The sequence below is a fragment of the Anabas testudineus genome, chromosome 11 (assembly GCF_900324465.2).
Source record: "Anabas testudineus chromosome 11, fAnaTes1.2, whole genome shotgun sequence".
NCBI classification, from domain to species: Eukaryota; Metazoa; Chordata; class Actinopteri; order Anabantiformes; family Anabantidae; genus Anabas; species Anabas testudineus.
This window is the reverse complement of record NC_046620.1, coordinates 21011502-21036045: the sequence shown is the minus strand read 5'-3', so window position 1 is coordinate 21036045 and position 24544 is coordinate 21011502. Positions and strand designations below refer to the sequence as shown.

The 24544-nt window shown below is 39.0% G+C and overlaps 1 protein-coding gene across 3 annotated transcripts in view; it reads right to left on the bottom strand.

The window, feature by feature from the left end:
* phf14 (PHD finger protein 14) overlaps nucleotides 1–24544 on the bottom strand; it is an 87871-nt gene that overhangs the window by 33166 nt on the left and 30161 nt on the right. For 2 of the 3 annotated variants that reach the window (XM_026347517.1, XM_026347519.1), the window contains exons 12-15: nucleotides 17610–17716; nucleotides 16026–16157; nucleotides 7218–7380; nucleotides 2113–2175 (exon numbers count right to left, since the gene is read on the bottom strand). In XM_026347517.1, the coding sequence (XP_026203302.1) occupies nucleotides 2113–2175; nucleotides 7218–7380; nucleotides 16026–16157; nucleotides 17610–17716 (465 nt within the window). The remainder of the gene's footprint in view (nucleotides 1–2112; nucleotides 2176–7217; nucleotides 7381–16025; nucleotides 16158–17609; nucleotides 17717–24544) is intronic. The other variant, XM_026347518.1, reaches the window with a different exon arrangement.

Sequence of the window (24544 nt, the reverse complement as noted above, 5' to 3'; positions counted from 1 at the left end):
ACTAGTGAATGAACTGTCTTGTGCTTTTGCTGGTTTTGCACATTTTAGAAATGATTTGCTGTCAAAACACAGTTGAAACGCATTGTGTACAACATGATCATAAACAATTATGGTCATAGTATTAGTTTCCTAAATAACGTGTGGGTGATGAGAAGCTGAAGGAGAAACACTACTCTGACTGCTAAGATGTGCAGTTGTGCAGCAGGAAGGACTTAATGGATAAAGTTTGAGTTGGAGTAAAAATATGGCCTGGTTAATCATAATAATATATGACTGGTTGGGTTTTGTTCTCCAGCGTATTGTTATGTCTGATCAGTTCAGAGAATGTAACAGTAAACATTAACATACTGAACACAATGTGTAACAAGTGTGTTTAATTTCAAATCATGTCTTAAACTCCTCCTTAAATTTCTCCTCCAGTGAAACAACACAATGTGGTGGGACAAACCTGCCTTGCCACTGACACCAACTCCCGAGGCAGCTCAAATGAGGGTCTGCACAGACCCTCCACGCTGGCTTGGTACATTTTATACAGCACAGCTAGGCAGTGTATTGGTGTAAAGCTGCCTTGAAGAGTCCGTGTAAAAGGGCTTAAAATGCTCATTTTATTGCCAAATATGTAACTGACCAAATTACCCTAATCAGTTGGAAAATGTTCATCCAGCTCTTCCTTGTTACTTTTGCAGCTTGTGTTGTTGCTATCAATTTCAAAATATTCCTTTTTTTCTGATAAAATGGCAATTTGTATTTTTTCAGTTTAAACATTTCACTGCATTGGACTGCATATATTATTCGTGGCATTCCTAAACTCCAAAATCAGCCTAAAACATCATGTCACAACATCATGTCATTGTGGAAAAACCGTCAAAGATATTACAAAACGGAAGGGAAGATTCATAGCTTAAAGTCTTGAGACCTGTTTAAACTTTGAATGGTGTCTGTCGGTTAAAGTATGCTGAACCAAATACAGCTGAAAGAGCACAAACTTACAAATTAATAAAAAATAGCTGAATTTATTTAAACAGCAAAATACTACAGTTCAAGGTAAAGTGGGCGTGTCCACAGGTGTCTAACGCTGATTTATAAACAGCCTCGATCAAGTGACCCGACACAGCCGAGGAAACCCCCGCTGTTTCCCTCAGGTAAAAACTTCAGTAAAAATGTACAGGAGGATAATAATAATAATAATATATAACAATAAAGATTAGGAAAACAATACTGTGAATTCTGAACAGCAGCTAATGTTACCAAAACGTAAGCCAGTTTAGCTGGTGCTGCATCAATCTAATGCTATGATCCCCTACCTATTATATACTTAATGGTGGATATATCACTAAAACCACACTTTACTGTTTACTCAGTTGGAATCAAAAACTCTGGATGTGTACAGGAAATAGCTCACTGAAGGAGTGAAGAGAACAGATGATGCAACCTATTTCATTTCAGTTCATTGAAAATATTTATTTTACCTTTTTACTAATATCCAATCTATTCATTTCATTGGCTTAAACATATCATAATACATAACTTACCAAGTCACAATTTAGTCACAATCTGCATTTACCATGCACTCAAGTGACCGTATTACAGTCGACTTTCTTGCTTAAGCAGATTTCTTAAATGTCAAGTAAATGGGAAACCTGGTTACCATAATCAAGGTAGAAGACTACAGAACTGTTCCCAGGAAGATTTCTCCCAGAGAACTCTGATTGCCATGTATACGTGTAACTGGGTTTCTAATCGGCTTTTTACAAGACCACATGAGCGAAGCAATGCTGCCTCATTCTTAAATCAAGTGCACCCAAAATCCATCGAAGACTGAAACCAACAAGTGTCCCAGAGGCGTCTAAATAAGTCACTTTTCACCATTCATTTATTTAAATCAGACAGTTTGTGCTGCAAAATGGAGGTCTGTGACATCTTTATGTCTCTCTCACAGAGCTGTCAGTTACCTTCCATCACACATGTATCAAAAAAATAAAAAATAAAACATTTCTGTGTCTGTTAAAATCTGTGAACCAGGCTTAAGTGCTTGGTAGCCCTACAGCATGTGCAAGGACAGATAAACCTGGATAACCTACCTACCGTACAGTAGCAGTAGAAGTGACAAACCTCAATTTTATCTTCTCTGTCCTCACAGATGGGAACTCTCTTCCTCTTCTGTCCCCTGGTTCTCTGTGAATAGAAACACTTCACTCGTAAGCAGAGGTCAAAATCATCATGCACAACTACTCTTACGATTCTCCATCATCACTGATGTTTCTTAAGAATATACATCTATACACTGTATACAATTGACTGATTGTGTACCTCTCTATGTTGTAATCACAAATCTCTTCATTTTAACACATGTAGGCAGTCTGAATTGCAGCACTACTAACCATCCACTTAAAGAGCTATCCATGAGGTGGCACCAAATATGCCTGCTAAACATCCCAGAACACCAACTAAATTATTTCTATGCTAGCATGGATAAACAACAACAGACTTAAAAAAGAGCACGAAAGGAAATAAAATCAAACATCTCCTTCTTGATTCTAGCAAGTGAGTATTGGAGCTGCTGGGAGGGTTTAAAAGGGGAAGAAAAATCTACAACATATTTAAACAGATTGTGAAAACAATTCCATCTGTCCCCCTTGGCCCACCACCACTTGCCAGATGGAGCACTTATCATTAAGAATGCTAACGGCAAGAATTCTGCCAATTGGCTCCTCAGACTATTTCTCCTGTGGCTGCAGTACCAAACAAAAGGTCTAACATTATTTGATAATTTCTACATTAAAGTAGTGTTGCTTAAAGTAATCTATAAGGCCAGGGAGAGCAGAGAGTAGTTCAGTTGTTGGTTTAGCTGAATGCAGCCACACAGCACATCTAATCTTAGGCTCTGCTCAGGTGAGAAAATTAAAACTACAGGCAATTTATAAGTCCCAGGCAAAATCTATCTTTTAATTAGGTACATCAGTGCATCTTTAACAAGCATGAATTATTTCACACAGGATTAGAGAAATTAACAGAGCATAGGAAATGGTAGTAACTAGATGAATTTACTTAATTATACTATATGTGTGTGTGTGTGTGTGTGTGTGTGTGTGTGTGTGTGTGTGTGTGTGTGTATGAATATATATATATATATATATATATATGTATATATTCAAGTCCATGAACTAATTCTCTATTGGATTGAGGTCTGGGTTTTGACTCGGCCACTCCAGAACATTCCACTTGTTGTAATTAAACCATTCCAGTACAGTAGCTTTTGCTGTTTGTTTCTGATCATTGTTTTGCTGGAAAACAAATCTTCTGCCAAGCCGTAGTCATTTTACAGACCGAATAAGATTGTCCTCCAGGATTGTCCTATATTTTGCCGCATTCATCTAACCCTCTAACTCAACAATCCTTCCAGGGCCGGCTACCAAGAAGCATCCCAACAGCATGATGCTGCCACCACCGTGTTTCACAGTGGGGATGGTGTGTTTGTGGTGATATGCAGTGTTTGGTGTGCGCCAATAATAGCGTCTTGTCTGACGGACAAAGAACCCTCTTCCACTTGACCATGGAGTCTTTCACATGCCTATTGTTGAACTCAATTAGTGATTTAACATGAGTTTCCATCAACAGTGGCTTTCTCCTTACAACAGTTGCTGCATGTACAGTCTCTCCTATCTCAGTTTCTGAAGCTTGTAACTCCCTCAGAGTAGTCATCAGTGTGTTAGTGGCCTCTCTCACTAGTCTCCTTCTGTCCACAGTCACTCAGTTTGTGTGGACGTCCTGTTCTATGGCAGATTTAGACATGTTCCATATTCCGTCCTTTTCTGATGAGGATTCACTGAACTCCGGTGGATGTTCAGTGCCTTTGATTTTTTTGTATCCATCCCCTGTGTTATGCTTTTCAATGACCTGTTCTCTGAGTTGTTGGGAGTGTTCTTCTGTCCTCATGGTGTAATGGTAGCCAGGAATACTGAATAACCAGTGACTGGACCTTCCAGACACAAGTTTCTTTATACTGCAATCACTTGAGACACATTATGAAGTTGAAGGCGTGCTGTAAAACCCATGGAGATTTGAAGTAAGATTTAGTTATATGAACTAAGTGGATGTGTGGACCTTCTGGCCACTAATATTGCTATCACTAGGAAGGATATGTTATGCTGGTTACAGCAATATGTGGACAGTATCTGAATGGTAATAAAACTAGCAACTACAGTAGCAAGAGGCAATTTGGATCAAGTAGGTTCAAATGGTTAAAGTCTACACTAAGAACACTAAGGACAACTGTGTTCAATGCAGTCCAAATAGCTAAAATGGATTTATTTGGAAATTCAATAAACAAATTACCATCTGAAGTGGCAATCACTGAAGAACTATTTGCTTTAAAATTTGTTCATCATAATTAAATATAAAGCACAAAGACACTCGGTTCTGTTCTCTGTCAAAACCTCAAAATTGATTGGTCTCCGTCTCTAGTAGGGCTTTGTAAAAATCAAACAGAGTGTGTACTCATTTTACACCTGCAACATTATATACATGCTAATTAAAGTTCAGTGCAAAGGTTGGCTCTTAAGGTTTTACTCCAGTAGTCATGGCCCACTACAGGCTATGAATAAGCCTCATCAAACTAGCCACTTGCCATGTTAACTCTATTGGACAAATATGCATGTATGTGCGTACACATGCACACTGCTTCATGACACACACACATACCCCCCCCCCCCCACACACACACACTCCTTTGTGACACACACAAGCGGCCCAGCCTTAATGGCCTGCAGGAGGTCGATTAGCCAGTTCTGATAAATTGAAACATGGCTTTAGAGAAGTGCCAGCACGTAGCTGCCCTGGTAAAGGCATTAAAAATGCAAAGCAGGGGTATTGTATGCCTTGTATTTGAAGATAAATGCTGCATGTGAAGTGCCCAAGTAGCTGGGGCTCCAATAAAAATCAAAAAGCTTCTTAGTCTCCGAGAGCTTCAGCAGGGTCCTTTGCACATGTCTGGACCTATGTTTTCCAAACCTGATCTGAAAAACACATTAAGTCAGACTGCCACTGTGCTACAATGCTCAGACAGATAGTGCAGAGAAGTGGCAGACACCCCCCTTCTTTCTTTGCTGATTTCTCTATTTATAGCTATAGGCAGGAGCAGCTTCACGGGCTGGTCCTGCATCCACAGTCATGAGAGCAAAGTTGCCTCAAGTCCCAGGTGAGTGGCACTGGGTCACATATCGACAGTGGAAAAACAAAATAGAGGTGAAAGGCAACCCCACTTCCTCTCCTCACCACCAAGCTGTCAGATATCAATCTGTACTGTTTCTTAAGGGAGTGGTAAGGCAGCTCTGTATCTCAGAATCAGACCATAGCTAGTATACATATGTAGGATCCAGTGGAGGGGATGGGAGGAGAGAGTGTTCTGTTCCCTCTTACAGCTGAAACAAATGTTCCACGACACTCTGACACAGTTTACATGTCGCTCTTTTACCGATTATAGAGAAACAACCAAAGGATTTATGGCAACATTAACACAGTCATACAATAACAAATCCAAATCTATCCATTCAAAATTCAAGTTGAGTTTAAACTAAAACATCCAGTGAAAACACATATAGTGGAAATTCTATTAACTACACAATCCCCTAACACTATGTTGTAAAAGCACAGAGAAATGTGTCATTAAGTGGAATTACTTTGGAAATATCAATGTATATCCATGTCATTAAATAGAAAAAAAAAATACATTTAAATCATCAAGAGATTTTTTTTACAAACAAATTTTTTTGTTTTACATAAAACCACACTAACTCAAAAGCTCCATGTAATGCAGTGCAATAAATAAAGATATGAGTACTTGGCCTGATGGTTTGTTAGCTGACCAAGCTGTAGGTTAAGATTTAGCAGCCTGGCCTTTCGAGATTTAACAGGTTTCTCTTATTATTATTATCAGCCTTTAAAGCTACTCGACTTCCCTACAGAGACAATACAAGCCAAGTTCTTGCTTTCTTTAGATTAATTTAACTGCTGCAATGTTTCTGGAGCAAGAAAAAGTTTTGTTCAATTTAACGTCTTGTTGTTTGACTGGATGAAACATACTTTTTACATGTCTAACGTTGAGCACAGGGGAAAACACTATCAACCTGTGCTACTTTGATAAACAGATACAGTGGAAAGAAAAAGTATGTGATCCTTTGCATTTCATGGTTTTCTGCATTAATTTGTCATAAAATGTGATCTGATCTTTTAAGTCAAGAGTGTTAACAAATCTTTCATGTGTTTTTTGAGAACAAGCATTACCCCCCCCCAAATATATGTGTGGCCATAGTGATATACAGTGCCCATGTTACACCACATGTAGGGCTGTGTGGTCTTTCCAAATAGTTCAATATAGTTTTATCAGTCCTCAAAACATTTAGCTAATTCTGCTATGGTGTGTCAATGTGCTCTTTTAGCAAACTTCAGGCACGTAGCAATGTTCTTTTTAGTAAGCAAGTAAGTAAGTAAGTTTTAGTAAGCATCCTTTGTGGTTTCCTACCATAGACACACTGCTTGTTCAATGTTTTACCTACTGTAGAGTCCTGAACACAGATGTTAACCAGTTCCAATGATGCTTTTAAATCTTTAGCTGTCAACCAGGTTTGTTTCTTTACCTCGTTGATTGATTAGTGTTCATTGTCCTCTTGGGGTCAATTTGACTGGCTGCCCTCTTCTTGGTAGAGTAGCATGTCTCCCTTTGTAGACTGTTTGTCTAACTGTGAGGTGTATTCTTCTTTGACATCACTGGACCCAATCAGCTTCAAAAATTAATTTTTTTTATATCCAGAAGCGCCTTTGCAGCAGGTTCACAAGGCGTTTCTTCTGTGCCAAACTCAAAGTATGGCTTTTCACAAGGGGCGACCTATCGAAGTCGTTATTCCAAGGGTTCACATACTTTTTCCACTAGTACTATGAGGTTTTTGTTCTCAAAGATATGAAAGATCAGAATTTTTTTGTGTTATAATTTTAGGCACATCATATTTGTTAATACTCTTGACTAAGATAAAGATCAGATAACGTTTTATGACAAATTAATGAAGAAAACCACAAAAGGTTCACATAGTTTTTCTTGCCACTGTATCTGTAAGGAAAACATGAGACTAATGTGGTAACTGTGTATAATCAATACAGATCAATTAGCCAACACATGGATAAGTTATATAAGATAATACTTTTACCAGTGTGTAAATACACACCGTGCCTCTCACTTGATGTTTCTTGGGCTCTGGCGACATCTCCTGTGGTATGAATTTGATTGGTCCTTTGATCTGCCTCCTGGATCTCTTGGTGCCATCAGGTAACGTCTCCATGGCCATATCAGCTTCATCACTGCTGGCCTGGTCACACTCAGAGCATTGCCTGAATAAAAGGAAGACTGTTGATCTCACTGAACAGTATTGATTTTATTATCACAGAACCAAATCTTGTCTAGTCTTTACTGTATAAAAACTGCTTTCACAGCTTGTTCTGGTCAAAGGCAACAGGGCTAAGTGAAAAATCTGGTTTGACTTCTTTTTTTCCTTTCTTGACTGAAAAGTTTATACTCTTATTTCACAGACCCTAAAACTTGAGTAGGCAAACCATGCTCCTACTGAAGTATCTTTACTTTAATCTGAACCCAACTGGTCCAGACTGAAGCATCCAGTCAACAGCATACAGGATGAATTGTCATAATTCTTATGGTGTGGAGGTAAATTTGCTCAGTATAGGTGTTTCATATTTTATTTATACCAGCTTAAAAAACCTGAGCTATTCCTTTAAGTTCTATAGTCAAACCCTGAAACCTTTTAAGAAACAGTACAATAACTTGGTGTGAAGGTAGAGGTAATCATTGTGATTTTGCACTATCAATGAATTACACTGTGTATTTCAGCCACAAGGTGTCAGGAAATAAAAATCCTCAGTTCATGGAATTTTCTCAGCATCTCTTTAACTCAAACTTTATAACCAAACTTCATCAGAGTTCCTGGCCAAAAGTCAGTTTGCAAAAACAAGCTGCTTCTGCCTCCATAGTTTGTTTTATATTACGAGCACATTACCACAGCATCCTCTGTGGTTGTCCATAAATGTACAACTCTGTACTTTCTGCATCCACAGGCTTTTGTGGATACAGTTTATAATGATTTATAATTTTAATGTATTCATTTCAATTCAATTCAATATGAATTATGTTTGTTTGAGTTTCACACTACATGGAACATTCCTCTGAACTCACCTTTTCTGTGGAAAAACATGAAAGCTTATTCAAAATTAAGTCATTTTTAATTTTCTTAATGCATATCTGTTTACAATAGAAAGAGGAAAGCCTTTTTCAGGTTTATCAAATACAGTAACAACAACTGAGCAAGTGAATTTCTTAGAATTATATATAGGAAAAACAACTGCGCCAAACGCCCTTTCTACATAAAGAACTAGAGTAGTTAAGAGAAGAGGCTGTGACATTTCGACCATCTCAGCATCTGTCATCTAAAAATCCCGCTGCCACCGACTGGCCTCAAATGTCAGGACTAACACAAATAAACAAACTCTGAGACCTATCATGCTACTGCTCCTGTCAGAGAGGGTGTAGTGCATAGTGATATGAATAGTGATATTCATTTTCATCTTATGATAACTTCGTAGAAAGCTATTCACACAGTGTATAACAGATCTCTTCAAGAAATCAGTGAACAGTTAGTAATATAATTTCTAATGTGATTTAATAGGTCCCAGCGTGCACCATAATTTACTTGGAAATTCATTTAACAATCTTGCTCATTTCCACGATTTTTTAAAGGTGCCGAATTACAGCAGTCAATATCCAAAGCACACAATGCACATGACTAGTTGCAGGACAATGACAGCAGTACAGCAGCAGTAGTGTCTCAATTTTTATGGTTTTCTGCATTAATTTGTCAGGAAATGTGATCTGATCTTTATCCAGGTAAAGGGCATTAACAAACATAATGTGCCTAAAATAACAACACAAAAAAATACATATATCTTCTATGTCTTTGTTGGGACAACCATAAAAACCTCATTGTGCTAGTGAATAAAAGTATTAGAACCCTTGGAATATTACCCAAAAAGCTAATTGGAGTCAGGTATTAGCATACCTAAAAGAAAACTAGTTTGTAGGTGTGAACTACAGCTACTTTGACTGACCAGTTAAACTTTCTGAGTTTGCTCCGCACAAGAAGGATACGCTTATGTGAGCCATGCCTCACCAAAAGGAGTTTTTCAGGGGATCTAAGATCAAGAATTGTTGATTTACATAAAGCTGGAAAGGGTTACAAAGTGATTTCAAAACAGTCTGCAAATGGAGACACTTTGGGACTGTGGCTACTTTGCCAAGAAATGGGCAGTCAGTCAAAATGACCCCAAGCACACAACCAATACTCATTAATGAGATAAAGACGCAACCCAGAGTGACAGCCAAAGATTTGGAGGAATCTTTGGAACTGGCTAACATGTGTTCATGTGTGTTCAGTAAGTTCAGTTTCTATGGCAGGACACCATGTAGGAAGCCACTGCTTACATTGCTGCACACCTGAAGTCAAAGCACATTGACATTCGACAGCAATATTGGCAAAATGTTTTGTGAACTGATGAAACTAAGATTAAACTATTTGGCAAGAACACAAAACATCTGGCATAAAAAGGGAACAGCATATCACCATTAAAACATCCTCCCAATCGTGAAGTATAGAGGAGGAAACATCATGATTTGGGCATGCTTTGCTTTTGGAAACATCAGCATTTTTTGTGTTATTATTTTAGGCACATCATATTTATTAATACTCCTGACTTAGATGAAGATCAGATCACATTTTATGACAAAATAATGCAGCAAACCATGAAATTTCTTTCCACTGTATTTATACTCTACTTACATATTTTCCTGTGTAATTATTCAGGTTGCTACCGCATGAATCAAATGTGCATAATATGAAATATCAGCATATGTGCAATGTGACAGCGGGAGCTCAACTGCTTTTATTTCACAGCCAAAACTGTGTTCGTGAGAGAAGAGAAGTTAACACCACTTCACAACCTCAACGTCAAACACTCAATATATATGTGGGCAAAGTTAAGTCTCATTAACAAACTAAAACTATAGTTCTGAAAAATCCAGTGAATCCCATTCCTTTGCTGTAGACTGTAACATTTTGGTTTCACATCAAAAGACAAATATGAGACAAAAGCTCAACATTTCTGCTTTTATTTTCAGGTGTTTACATCGGGATTCAATACACAACTCAGAAGATAGCACCTTTTGTTTAAACCCACCCATTTTTCATGTGAGTAAAAGTATTGGAAAATCTTCTTCTTCTTTCGGCTTTTCCCATCAGGGGTCGCCACAGCGAATCATCCTTTTCCACCTAAATCTATCATGAACATCTTCTACCCTAACACTAGCCAACCTCATGTCCTCTGTTAAGACATCCAGCAGAGCTGGTCTCACCACTGTCTTGTACACCTTTCCTTTGAGTCTTGCTGACACTCTTCTGTCACACAACACTCCTGACACTTTCCTCCACCCGCTCCAACCTGCCTGCACTCTCCTCTTCACCTCTTTTCCACACTCTCCATCACACTGAACTGTTGACCCCAAGTACTTAAACTCCTGCACCTTCTTCACCTCAGCCCCCTGTAACCTAACATTTCTACCTTGATCCTTCTCGTTCAGACACATGTATTCTGTCTTACTACGACTGACCTTCATGCCTCTTCTTTCCAGAGCAAACCTCCACCTTTCCAGCTGTTCCTCCACCTGCTCTCTACTCTCACTGCAAATCACAATGTCATCCGCAAACATCATTGTCCAGGGAGATTCCTGTCTGACCTCATCTGTCAGCCTGTCAATCAACATAGCAAACAAGAAGGGACTCAAAGCTGATCCTTGGTGTAGTCCCACCTCCACCTTGAACTCCTCTGTCTGACCTACAGCACATCTCACCACCGTCATACTTCTCTCATACATGTCCTGGACCACTCTGACGTACTTCTCTGCCACTCCAGACGACCTCATACAGTACCACAGCTCCTCCCTCGGCACCCTGTCATACGCCTTCTCTAAATCTACAAAGACACAATGCAGCTCCTTCTGACCATCTCTGTACTTTTCCATCAACATTCTCAAAGCAAAAATGGCATCAGTGGTGCTCTTACGGGGCATGAAACCATACTGCTGCTCACAAATCTCCACCTTCTTCCTAAGCCTGGCTTCCACTACTCCTTCCCACAGCTTCATTGTGTGGCTCATCAACTTTATTCCTCTGTAGTTGCTGCAGTTCTGCGTGTCACCCTTGTTCTTAAAGATTGGAACCAGAACACTTCTCCTCCATTCCTCAGGCATCTTCTCACTCTCTAGAATCCTATTGAACAAACTGGTTAAAAACTCCACTGCTGCCTCTCCTAAGCACTTCCATACCTCCACAGGTACGTCATCAGGACCAACAGCCTTTCCACTCTTCATCCTTTTCAGAGCCTTCCTAACCTCATCCTTTCCAATCTCTGCTATTTCCTGCTCCACAACATCCACATCTTCCTCCCTTCTTTCCCTGTCATTTTCCTCATTCATCAGCTCCTCAAAATACTCCTTCCATCTTTTCTGCACACTCTCCTGGGTTGTTAGTACCTTTCCATCTCTGTCCTTAATCACCCTTACCTGTTGCACATCCTTCCCATCTCTATCTCTCTGTCTGGCTAGCCTGTACAAGTCCTTCTCTCCTTCCTTTGTGTCTAACCTGTCATACAGCTCATCATAAGCTTTCTGTTTGGCCTTTGCCACCTCCCTCTTCACTCTACGCTGTGCTTCCTTGTACTCCTGTCTACTTTCCTCAGTCCTTTCTACATCCCACTTCCTTCTAGCTAACTTCTTCCTCTGGACGCATTCCTGTACTTCCTCATTCCACCACCAAGTGTCTTTACCTTCTTTCCTCTTTCCAGATGACACACCTAGCACCTTCCTACCTGTTTCCCTGATAACCTCTGCTGTAGTTTCCCAGTCATCTGGAAGCTCATCCTGACCACCCAGAACCTGTCTCAACTTCTGTCTGAATTCCTCACAAGTTTCTTCATTCTTTAACTTCCACCACTTGGTCTTCTTTTCTGTCTTCCCTCTCTTCTTCTTCCTGACCTCCAGAGTCATCTTACACACCACCATGTGGTGCTGTCTGGTTACACTCTCTCCTACCACCACTTTGCAGTCACTAACCTCTCTCAAATGACCTCGTCTACATAGGATGTAGTCCACCTGTGTACTCCTACCTCCACTTCTGTATGTCACTCTATGTTCCTCTCGCTTCTGGAAGTAAGTGTTGACTACAGCCATTTCCATCCTCTTAGCAAAGTCCACCACCATCTGTCCTTCCAGATTCCTTTCCTTCACACCAAACCTGCCAATCACCTCCTCATCACCTCTGTTGCCCTCACCAACATGCCCATTGAAGTCTGCTCCAACAACAACTCTCTCTCCTCTGGGGATACTCTCTATGACCTCATCAAACTCACTCCAGAATCTCTCCTTCTCTTCTAACTCACAGCCAACCTGTGGCGCATACCCACTGACTACATTCACCATCACCCCTTCAATTTCTAGCTTTATGCTCATCACCCTGTCTGAGACTCTTTTCACCTCTAGAACACTGTTTACAAACTCCCCCTTCAAGATCACTCCTACCCCGTTTCTCTTCCTATCAACACCATGGTAGAACAGTTTGTATCCTCCTCCGATACTACGTGCCTTGCTGCCCTTCCACCTTGTCTCCTGCACACACAGAACATCTACCTTCCTTCTCTCCATCATGTCTGCATGCTCTCTGCCTTTCCCTGTCATTGTGCCAACGTTAAGAGTCCCTATTCTCAGATCTATGTCCCTGCCTTTCCCCTTCTCTCTCTGCCCACGAACCCTTCTGCCTCCCCTCTTTGTTCGACCAACAGTAGTCAAATTTCCACCGACACCCTGTAGGTTAACAGCATCGGTGGCGGTCGTTGTTAACCCGGGCCTCGACCGATCCGGTATGAAAGTCTTGTGGATGATTCGCATGGTTATTTTGGCAATTTTTACGCCGGATGCCCTTCCTGACGCAAACCTCTCTATTTATCCGGGCTTGGGACCGGCACAGAAGTCACTGGCTTGCAACCCCTGTGGCTAGATTGGAAATATGTAGACTTAAAATGGATTAAAGTGAATAAGACTTAATATTTAGTTGAAAATCACTTGCTGACAATAACTGAATCAAGCCTGACACATGTTTTGCATTCTTCTTTTGTTATGCTTTTCTAGGTTTTCACAGGAGCCTCTTAAATTTGTTTGTTTTGGGAGGTTACTCCCTTCAGTCTCCTCTTTAGCAGGTAAAATGCTTGTGCTATAGGGTATAAGTCTAGAGATTGATCAACTTCTTTGATGTTTTGACAGTGTGTTTTTAGTCATTATCTTGCTGCAGGATGAAGGATCTCCCAATAGTTTGAGTTCATTTTGCTGCTGCCATCATGTTTTACATCATCATGAAAGATCAATCCCAGTCTGTCCCAGAAAAAGCCATGCAAGCCCAAGCCATGACATTTTCTCCACTGTGTTTCACAGATAACCTTGTATGTTTGGGATTGTGAGCAGATCCTTTCTTTCTTCAAACTTTTCCATCACTTTGGTAAAGGTTCCTATTCTTCTTGCTAATGAGCTGTTTACATGTTCTAGTGTAACCTTTTGTTCATAAGATTGTGATACCTTCAGTCCTGTCCTCTGGAAGTTACCAACAGTTGTTTTAGATTCTTTCTTTACAGCTCTCACAATGTTTCTGTCATCAACTGCTGTTGTCTTTCTTAGTCTACCCATTTAACATCTCCTTCTTAGTACAAAAGTGGTTTCTTTCTTCTTCAGGACATTGCAGGACGGTTGTACTGGCTATAGCCAATGTTTGTGCAGTAGCTCCAATCGATTTTTTCTCAGCTTCACAATTGCTTGTTTTTCACCTATAGACAGCTCTCTGTTTTTCATGTTGGTTACACCTCTAAACTATAAATGTAGTCTGAACAAGCAAAACCTAAAAATCTGAACCTGAGAGTAGACATTCAGTGTAATTTATTGTTTGAATAATCAATATAGTCACATATTCCAATACTTTTGCTCACATAAAAAATGGGTGGGCTCAATCTATCTAATCTATCTTCTAAGTTTGGTATCAGATCCAGATGTAATGACCTGTAAATAAAAGCTGAAATGTTGATCTTTTGTCTCGTATTCATCTTTTGATGTCAAACCAAAATAAAAGGAAAGGACCTCACTGTTCACTATACTGTACTTTTACTGTTCTACTGTTTTTATCTAATCTACAGTGATTTATCTTCACTCTAGAGAGTTATTCTTTTATTCATGTTATACCAATAAGTTGAATAAGTTAACCTCCAGTATACAGATAAAGAGGCTTTTGAAAAAGTAAGCTGTTATTTCAACATGTCATACACAGTATATATTGTTTTATTGTAGGTACATAGAAATTGATCAGAATTGGTATCGACAGATATCAACCATGAAAGGATATGGACTGAGATTCGGGCCAAAATACTTGATCAGGACATAAATAGTATTTTGAAATTTTACAGCTGCTCTTTAGTTAATACTTGGCTGGTGCTATTCAGTAAAGCGGTTTGGTTTTAGCTTGATGGCAAAGAAAAAGTATAAAAGCATTTTACAGTTTGGGCAAACTTAGAAATATCTATGGACTGATACTTAATAACTAGTAAAGTTGGTTGAAGGGGGCTGCAGTGGAGCAGCTGGCAGATAGTCACTCACTGATGAAGTGTCCCTGGACATGACACTGAACCCTCTAATGTTCACAAAAACCTCACCCACTGAGGTTACACAAACCAGTGTAGTCTGGGTGCTGGTCCCCAAACCTGGATAAAATGGGGAGAGGTGCATCAGGGAGGGGTACAAAATAAATGCACGTATCATGATCTGCTGTGGTGAAAAAAAAGGAAAAATGTAAAATAAAAAAAAGAAAACAGTCTACAGTATATTTTGTTGATGTGAAAGGTAGACCATTGCTTAAGGAATTCTTTAGACTGCCACCATCATGCCATTTCCACTGTACTGCAACAGGTCCTGACTGCCCCTGGTCAAATTTATCCCCAACATCAAGTGTTTTGAGATCCTTCAACACTAGAATCAAAACAGTTTGCCTACTGCTGGAACAGGTCAATAGGTGATGCCATTTCCATGTCATTCCAATACACCCAGACCTAACTGGACCACCACAACCCATACAGTACCTTACAATAACATTCACTGATTTCAGGTCACCATTCAACTGTGATCCCCTCCAAGCTGATCTTCAAGATAAACCATCTTGATATGAGCACATCCCAAAGGAAATGGACAACAAACCATTGACCATATCTACAACTCTCACCCAACACGTCACCAGCACGTAACTGCCCACCACTGATAACATTTATCAATCGTGGATGCCTGTATAGTGTGAAGGGCATTATCAAAGATGATTCACACCCTACCCATTGATTGCACAACCTACTCCCATCTGTGAGGTGTCGCACAGGAGTTAATTGGGCCTCAGTTCCTATTCCAACAGGCTCAGGAAGAGCTTTGTTTCCTACTCTACTGAATAATAATACACTATAACAGAGTCATTTTAATCTCCATTCCATTTCCCTCCTTGCAACACTGCAACGACTGAACCACTCAGGCTATTCAGGTCACATAAAAATGCTTATAAAACGGTCTCACTGATCTCACTGTGTATTTTCTTAAAACACTAAATCGTCATCAATTTCATGATAAAATGAAATCAGATCTAAATTAATCAAAAATATAAAACAAATCCAATGATTGTATCTGTATTCACCCTTTCAAGTCTGTAATAAATATATAGACATTTTGCAATAATCACAGCATCCATACAGTTAAGAGAGCCTATTGTGGCTCAATGCATTTCTTAATCAGTCATAACATCTCATTATGCACAAGCTCAGCCATCCACCCCCTTATTTTCATCTCTTACCAGTAGCTGTTTTTGGTCTTCTTGGGCATGCGTGTTAATGGAGGCTCTAGGCAACCCAGGTGGTAGTAGAGTTTGCAGGTGTCACACAGCACCAGCAAATGTTGGTCCTGGTTCTTCTTACAAATGCCACAGCTGTAGGAACGCATAGTGTGAGAACATGCTGTTTATTGATATTATTAGTGATTATTTTGTTGCCCAATAAAAAAAGTATTTCTTATGAAGAAATTACAGTCAGGGAAAAAATTATTTGAACCCCAGCTGATTTTGTAAGTTTGCCCACTAACAAAAATTATCAGTCTATAATTTCAGTGGTAGGTTTAATTAATTTGTATTTTCATGAATGAAATAAGTATTTGATCCCTTATCAGTCAGCAAGATCTCTGGCTTCCAGGCGTATCTTATACCTGTAACATGCTGACATTGGGAGCCCTCTCAGCTCGTTACCTGTATATAGGAGACCTTTTCACAGAAGCAATCAATCAATCCAGATTCCAAACAGCCAAAGGGCTTTCCAAGGATGTCAGGGACCAGATTGTGGACCTACTGAAATGGGCTACAAGGACATCGCCAAGCAGCTGGGTGAGAAGGTGACAGCGGTTGGTGCCATTATTTAGAAAAGGAAGAAACATAAATTACCTGCCATCTCCCTCGGACTGGAGCTCCATGCAAGATCTCACCGTGTGGAGTTTTAATGATAATGACAACAGTGAGGAATCAGGCCAGAACTACTTGGGAGGAACTTGCCAATGATCTCAAGGCAGCTGGGACCATAGTCACCAAAAAAAAAACACACTACGCCATGAAGGACTGAAATCCTGCTGTGTCCGCAAGGTGCCCCTGCTGAAGAAAGCACATCTACAGGCCCATTTGAAGTTTGCTACTGAACATCTGACTGGTTCAGAGGAAGACTGGGTGAAAGTGTTGTGGTCAGATGAGACCAAAATTGAGCTCTTTGGCATCAACTCAACTTGCCAAGTTTGGAGGAGGAGGAATGCAGCCTATGACTCCAAAAACACCATCCCCACAGTCAAATATGGAGGTGGAAACATTATGCTTTGGTGGTGTTTTTCAGGACAATTGCACTGCATCAAAGGGAAGATGGATGGGGCCATGTACCATGAAATGTTGGGTGAGAACCTCCTTCCCTTGTGGCCAACTACAAGAAACGGCTGACCTCTTTAATTGCCAACAAAGATTTTGCCACCAAGTACTAAAGCACGTTTTGCAAAGGGATCAAATGCTTATTTTATTCAAAAAAATACAAATTAATTTATAACTGTTTTTGAAATGCATTTTTCTGGATTTTTATGTTATTGTTGTGTCTCTCACTGTCAAATAAACCTACCATTAAAATTATAGACTGATCACTGTTAGTGGGAAAACTTACAAAATCAGCTGGGTTTCAAATATTTTTTTCTGACTGTATATCAGGTGTAAATTTACCAACTGAACCCCAAATTTTCTCAAGAGTGAGACCATTTGGCTTGCCAAATGGCAGGCTTGCCAATTCTGTTCCAGGCATTTATCTACAATTAAAATAATTCCTTTCTTGCTCTAGATCATTCCAAGACAATGTGTTTTCACCTGTAGAGGATTGCCGGCAGGCTGGATGACTTCCCTGGGGTTCCTCCATCTTTCTTGCTGGGCTTTCTCTCTTTTGGGGCTTTCAGAACAGCTGGAGTATTTAGTTTCTACCATAAAAGAAAAAGAAATTCATCTAACAACCACGATCAACATGTCTTTGCAGAAACAGTAGCACGTTGAGTAACCAGGATATTAGTTTTATTAGATATTAGATATTAGTCATTTTTTTCCCCAATGCATTTTCTGAACATGCAGAACAAAGCTAATACCACTTTATTAATTTAGCCTGACAGTTTGTTCACTGAAGCTCATTTATTCTATACTAAATTCTTAAACATTTAATAGGACGTGATGTATATGATCATTTTCATTCAATGCAGAAGCTGCAGTAGTGGTTGCAAGACGCAGGTTAACAACAAATATACAGCATACACAGTTTTTTTTAGTCAACAGTTAGTCAACAGCTGTGACTAGCTAGCAACGTCAATAAACTATTGACTATTGTTATTTATATTATATTGTTCTGTAATACTTGGCTGGCAGTGGTGCAGTTGGTAGAGTGGCCAGAGAAACTGTAACAAATTCACTCAGTGGTACCACAATAATTACACCAAATCTTCTTCTTTTCCATAGGGGTGTTTCCTTTTAGGGGTCTGCATTAAACCAGACAGAAAAGTGAAATAGAAGGCTGGTATTGCTTTGGTCAGATTTAGGGTTACTGACCATAAAGATGCAGCAAAGAAGTGAACAACTGACAATTGAAAATCTGCTTTATAGCTCTGCTTTTTTGTTAGCGAAAGCAGAGCTATAAAAGTTCCCTAACATGTGAGTTGTGAGAAGAGAACCTATTCTATGTGTCAGGTGAAATGCAGAAGCTGATATCCAGTTTATTCCCTGTGCATCTCAGGAGCATTGCTGCCACACAGGTTAATTAGAAAACTTATCGTGTAAGGACCGAGTCTGACACTAAACAGACAACGTTTTCCCTGAGGAAGCTCTAATCTAAGCACCGTCACTTTGCTTGCAGCGCAGAGGGAGTGTCCCCATTAGGGGTTTCTGATCTCTTCAACCTAGAGCCTAAATCTGACCACAAGCAAGTGTCCCTGCTGCTGATATAGAGTAATTTTAACACTCAACATATTTTGTCAGAAAGATGATGGAGAACAGGTAAAGACAGATGAAGATTATAAATAATGAGTGGAAGCGGTAAAAGTACAAAAAACAAGCTGTAAGTTGCCTGGCCTCCTTTTACTATGTTTTGTCCTTGCAGAAAGCTCCCCAAAACACCCCCGAAAACGTTTGCTGCAGGAGCATTTGGTGCTGTGACTGAGAGCATTCTCATTGTACATATAGTAAAATAATTCATGTAACACATGTGGTCATTACCCATTACATTACTAGACTTTTCCATATATTTAACATAGGGAATTGTTTAAAAAAAAAAAAAAAAAAAAGACTAGGCTAGACGGGCTAGCCGCTAGACGATGCACAGAAAATTAACTGTGCTGCTTTAATCAATGATTGATTAAGTAAATAATTAAAAGCATATTTCTACTTCTAGCTAATTTTAGCTTCTTAAACTGTTCTTTAGCTTTCTCTGAATGAATAGTTTTTGAGAGGTTGATATGTTTTCAGTTTTCTGTCACCAGGGCAGTGGTTATCCCAAAATTATTGTTCAGATGAAACCTTCTAGATGGAAGGTGAAATGTCTTCAAGACCCTAATACAAGTCCAAGTATTATTTTTATTTGGACCAACTAATTTTGAACAGAGTCAACACTGAAAACAACTGTTTATTGCTGCAGCAATGAATTGAACATCTTTCACAAAACTAATAATACTGTAAAAATGTTCTAAGCAATTACAGTGTTTACAGTATTACAATAACCTGTGAATATAGATGTTCAAGGTCAATACTACTTCAGCCAACAGAGATTGAAGTAATGGATTACATTTACTGGTTACAGTGGCCTCTTGATTGCTCTCAGGGCCATTAGTGTGCCTTCATCTAAATAAAGTTTACTGTATATCTGCTTGCAAGGATGTTTGGTAATTATTATGAACCAGATTCTACTAAAACACCTTGTAGCTGTTTGATACGGAGCCTTGAAGGTGCCACTGGGATAAAAAAAAAAAGTGCACACAGATTACTAAATTAAGAACTTGGGAAGTAAGTAAGAAGTAATATGTACTCATGGATTACCTAATTTATGCTCTTGATCTACCGCCTTTTAATTTTGGTGTCAGGGAGCTTTTTAGGTCGCATAACATGCCATACTTCAGGTTTGGGGTGTACACAGGGACACAGGGCGACCCTTCTTCCTTTTTTAAAGACAAACCACTTTTGTCCAAACACCACCTGCTCACATGCTGTGTCACGCAGTATCACTGATATAAATTTTTTTCAGTGTGGAAGTTATACACTCAGAGTAAAGAAGATACAAAATACTTTTTTTCCATTGAGAAACCACCATGACAACATTAAGTGCCTTGTTATGCTCTTCTGTTTCTATTACCTGTTGTGCCTGTTTACATCTGGAAAAGTACAAATACAGCACTGCAATTTCACAAAAACATGAAAGTCAGAATCGGCAGCTCAGACAATTAAAACAAAGGGGGGGAGGGGTTCATGGGTTCTGCCTGCTGCTTGGACTTGCTTCCAGTCGGTGCTCTCTTCTTCTGCCTCCTGCTGGTCCCCCGTACCCCCATGTGGCGGTTCGTGTCAGGGTGGCGGTCCAGGGATGCTGTGGTGCGCTTCCTGTCATGGGTTCCTTGTGGCCCGTGGGCGCACAGGCTCGGATCCTTGGGTTTGGTCCTCGCACTGGGGGAAGTGTTTGCTCCTCTGCTTCCCTAGGGCCGCGCCTCCTGTGGCCTGCCAGCGGGCAAGCTCTGGGCAACCTCTGATCTCCTAAACTGTGACCTAGTACAGTAAGGCAGCCATGTTCCCCTTTGTCATTTTGGTCGGAGTCACTGGCAGCACTCGGGGGCATGTTTACGCAACCGCACATGAATCATCACTGATGTTGCTGCACCACTAACTTGATAGTAGGATGTGCTAAATTTGATTATGCTTAAAGTTGTTGTTATCGTTGTATGTTTGCACTGTTATTATCTTTGATGCTACTATTAATATCATTAGTATCATTATTAATGTTATTTTTGGTTGTCCCACCCCTCCCCCCTTCTCTCTTTCCTTTACTTTCCACCTATCTGATCCTGAGACTAGAACTAACTATATGCATACTGGACCATAATGAAATAAATACAGGTCACAGGTTACAGGTATAGTAAAAGGAGTATACTATGCCCTCATTACACCTGAATTAAAACATATACACCAGATGAAATAGCAAAACTGTCCAGCAAAACAAGGTATTATTCCTGAACACTTCCTGTGTTCTGCAGTTTGATCCTATCTTTTTAAGTTTCTTTTTTTCCCCTTTAAGTTGCACTGTGGGAAAAGTGACAATGTAATGGAAGAGGGATGTTAGTTCCAGTTGGGAACATCAATAATTTCTGCAAAAATGCACTGCCAGGATGATAAATAGTAGATGAAAATGTGGCAGATAGATGACACAAAGGCATGAAATGCTGTGACTGATGTTGCTACTTAAACCATGTAGGTTCATAATTAGGTGATTTATGGCGGTCATTGCACATTCACTCCTAGTCTTGTTCTCATTCCTGTCCATTCTGCTGCCTCACCCTCATATTAACATCACTTGACCGAATGCACATACTTTTAATACGGCTTTTTATGGATATTTCTGGTACTTACATCAATATATCCTTGACTATACAATGTTGTCGAACTTGGATATAATATATATTTTTATATACAGATTAACACATATTCAGTGGGGTACAAAAATCTGAAAGCTGAAAAATATTTACATATTTCATATTCTGCATTACTTCTAGGTCAGCAATCAAATTTGTAGCATTCATCATCTTACTCTTTCCAAGTAAATACACCTGCAGCCAATGTTCACCTGTAACAAATATGACTCTGCCTCAAGTCGGTCTGCTGACTGATGCTCCTGCTGCTCCTTCTACAGTAGGCATGTTGCACTTGTTTTAATGCTAAATACTTAGTTTTATTATACAGCAACTAAAGTAAGAGTTGTAATATAAGCTTGTGTTACTCAAGCACCTATTTATAATACTGTTAACTTCAAAATAATCTTGTTTTGTAAGGTCTGCTAGCTTTAGCTAATCTTCTATCCAACCTTCTAGGTTTGATCAAAATAACTAGTCATTCAAATTCAACTTTTACTGCATTAAAGTATAGTGCAAGTATAAAATCTAAATTTCTTTTTTTTATTTTTTGACCCTTTATAAGCCAGTTTGTCAGCACAATAGACCTGTAGGATAGTCATTACTAGCACATTCTGAGATATGTAACAGATTAACCTTTGTTATCATTATTACTAGTATGCTTCAGAATTTTTATAACATTCATACTTTTTATAATATTCTGCTTTTTTCAGCATCATTTTATCATACTTTATGATATTAAGGTTTTTTCAAAAACCCTTTATAATGGATTTGTATGGAAGAGTCTCTTCAAATCCTCTTCAAGTTTTTCCTTTTTCGGCTGTACAGCATACTTTAACCTACACCGCTCAAAGTTGAAGTCTCAAGACTTGAAGCTATTAATCTTCGAATCCATTTTTTAAATAACTTTTACGTTTTTTTAATAATGACAGTTTTTGTGAGACGATGTTTTTTGGCTGATTTTGGACTTTGAAAATGTTGGCGCATGTTACAACTTAGAGTGGAGAGGCAGATTTTTTTAAACAAAAATCTTTCTAAATAAACTGTCAGCACGGCCACAGTTTTCACTCTTTCTACATCATTTCTTTACGAAAATGTAAGAAAACCTATCCTGATTCTGATAAGCTTTGTCTAAGCTCAGAGACAAATAGTTTTTTTCTGTGAGCCTCAGAGTGATGGGAGTCCCCCTCAGCTCTCCCATAAGCCGTAATGCTAAGTTTCGTCTAAGATTCTGGCCGACAAGCTGAAGGGTCCACTTGGATCTCTCGCTCCTGTGACCACAATTTTCAGTCCTAAACATAAAATGTACACTAGTGGTCTTGGCTCTCAGGTGGTGCACTTTTTATGTGGATATCTATTGTGGTTTTGCTGTACAAAGTCTGTTTGTAAGGGCTCTAAATCAGTTATCACCTGGGTGATAATAGCTGGAGTTTCCTGCCTCTCCCCAATAATCTCCACAGCAACGACTGTGTCAGGTCACGTGATCAAGACTGTTTTTATAAATCAACATCAGAGACTCGTGCACGTGCACGTGTAGTTAGCCTGTTTATGTTAGCATCTCTTTGCTAACCTGCTTTAGTTTCATATATATCCTTTCCAGTCTTTTTAACAAAGCAGCTTAACTTTACCTTTAACTGTCATATTTAGCTGTTTAGATAAATTCTGTTTCAGCTTCTTCTTCATACATTTAGCTCTGTTAAAACGATTCCTACTTCAGCTATTTTCAGCAGTGTTTTAGACGTTTCAGCAACTTTCAGCAATTCTAAAAATGTAATATTTTACTGTTTAGATAAATTTAGCCATGTTTTATTATTTTAAGCTAATCTATTTAAGCTTTTTTGAAATTCTGATTCAACTATGTCGGCTTCTTCTGCATATCTTCAGCTCTTTTAAAACAATTCCTATTTCTCTTCAGCTAATTTCAGCAGTATTTTAGATGTTTCAGCAGCTTTCAGCATTACAGCATTCACAGTGCATTTTCTTCAGGAAATGCTTTATCTAGTTATTTTTATCTTTATAATATTTTGTCATTAACTAGTCCTATACGTTTTTATCGTAGAAACATCATTAAACTCTCTAAACATGTCTTCTTTAGGCGACGCATGCTTACTTTCCACATTTTCAACTTTTTAACTTTTAAATTTTAATATATATTTTTTTTATGGCCTTTTATGGCCTATTGCCTTTTTATGGCCTATGAGAGTCATCATTAAACTTCCTCTAAACTTTTCTCTTTTCCTCAGCTTCCCGTCATACTCATTTAAACTTTTAACAGGTGCAGACACTTTTATCTTTTTCCTTTTGTTGAGATTTGACAGTTTTAGTTTTTTCTCCATTTTTAACTTCTCCATTGGTTTGAATGATGGATGTTGGTGGCGCAGCTAGAGTGGGTGATGTCACAGCTTTGAGTGGAGAGGCAGATGTTTTTAAACCAAAATCTTTCTTAATAAACTCAGCACGGCCACAATCTTCACTCTTTTCCACATAATTTCTTCACACAGTTGTAGGAATACTTGTGTACTGATTCTGATAAGCTATTTGTCTAAGCTAAGAGACAACTAGATTTTTCTCTGTGAACCTTAAAGTGATGGGAGTCCCCCTCAGCTCTTCCATTGTTGTTCAATGTTAGATTTCGTCTGAGATTTTAGTCAACATATGCTGAAGGGCCCACTTTGATATCTCCCTCCTGTGACAACAATTTTCAATCTTCAAACATAAAATTCACACAGGCAACTCACTAAAGTCTCCTGTCTCAGGAATTCATATGTTGTTGGAAGTAGCTTTTACAGTTTTGCCAGAAACAGCCTCTTTTTGAGAAATCTGATTCTGTTTAAACTGCTGTGACCCATTATTTTTCAGCTAGCCTGTTTCTGTTAGAATCTCCTTGCTATCAACACACAGAATCAGATCAGGTTCATACTTTCATTCATTTACTTACATTTCAATTCATACTTTCTCCAAATCCTTTCAAAAATAAAAGCACAAATTGAAAACTCTTAAATATACTGTATATTGAGAATTTTGCTTGTGTCTACTTTGTAGTAATTAGATAATGAGACTTGTCTGACTGTTGAGTAATTATCCACACATACTTCCTCCATCAATCAAATTTACTTGCTTAAATCGCTAAATTAAATACTGAGATTTCTGCTTTTGACA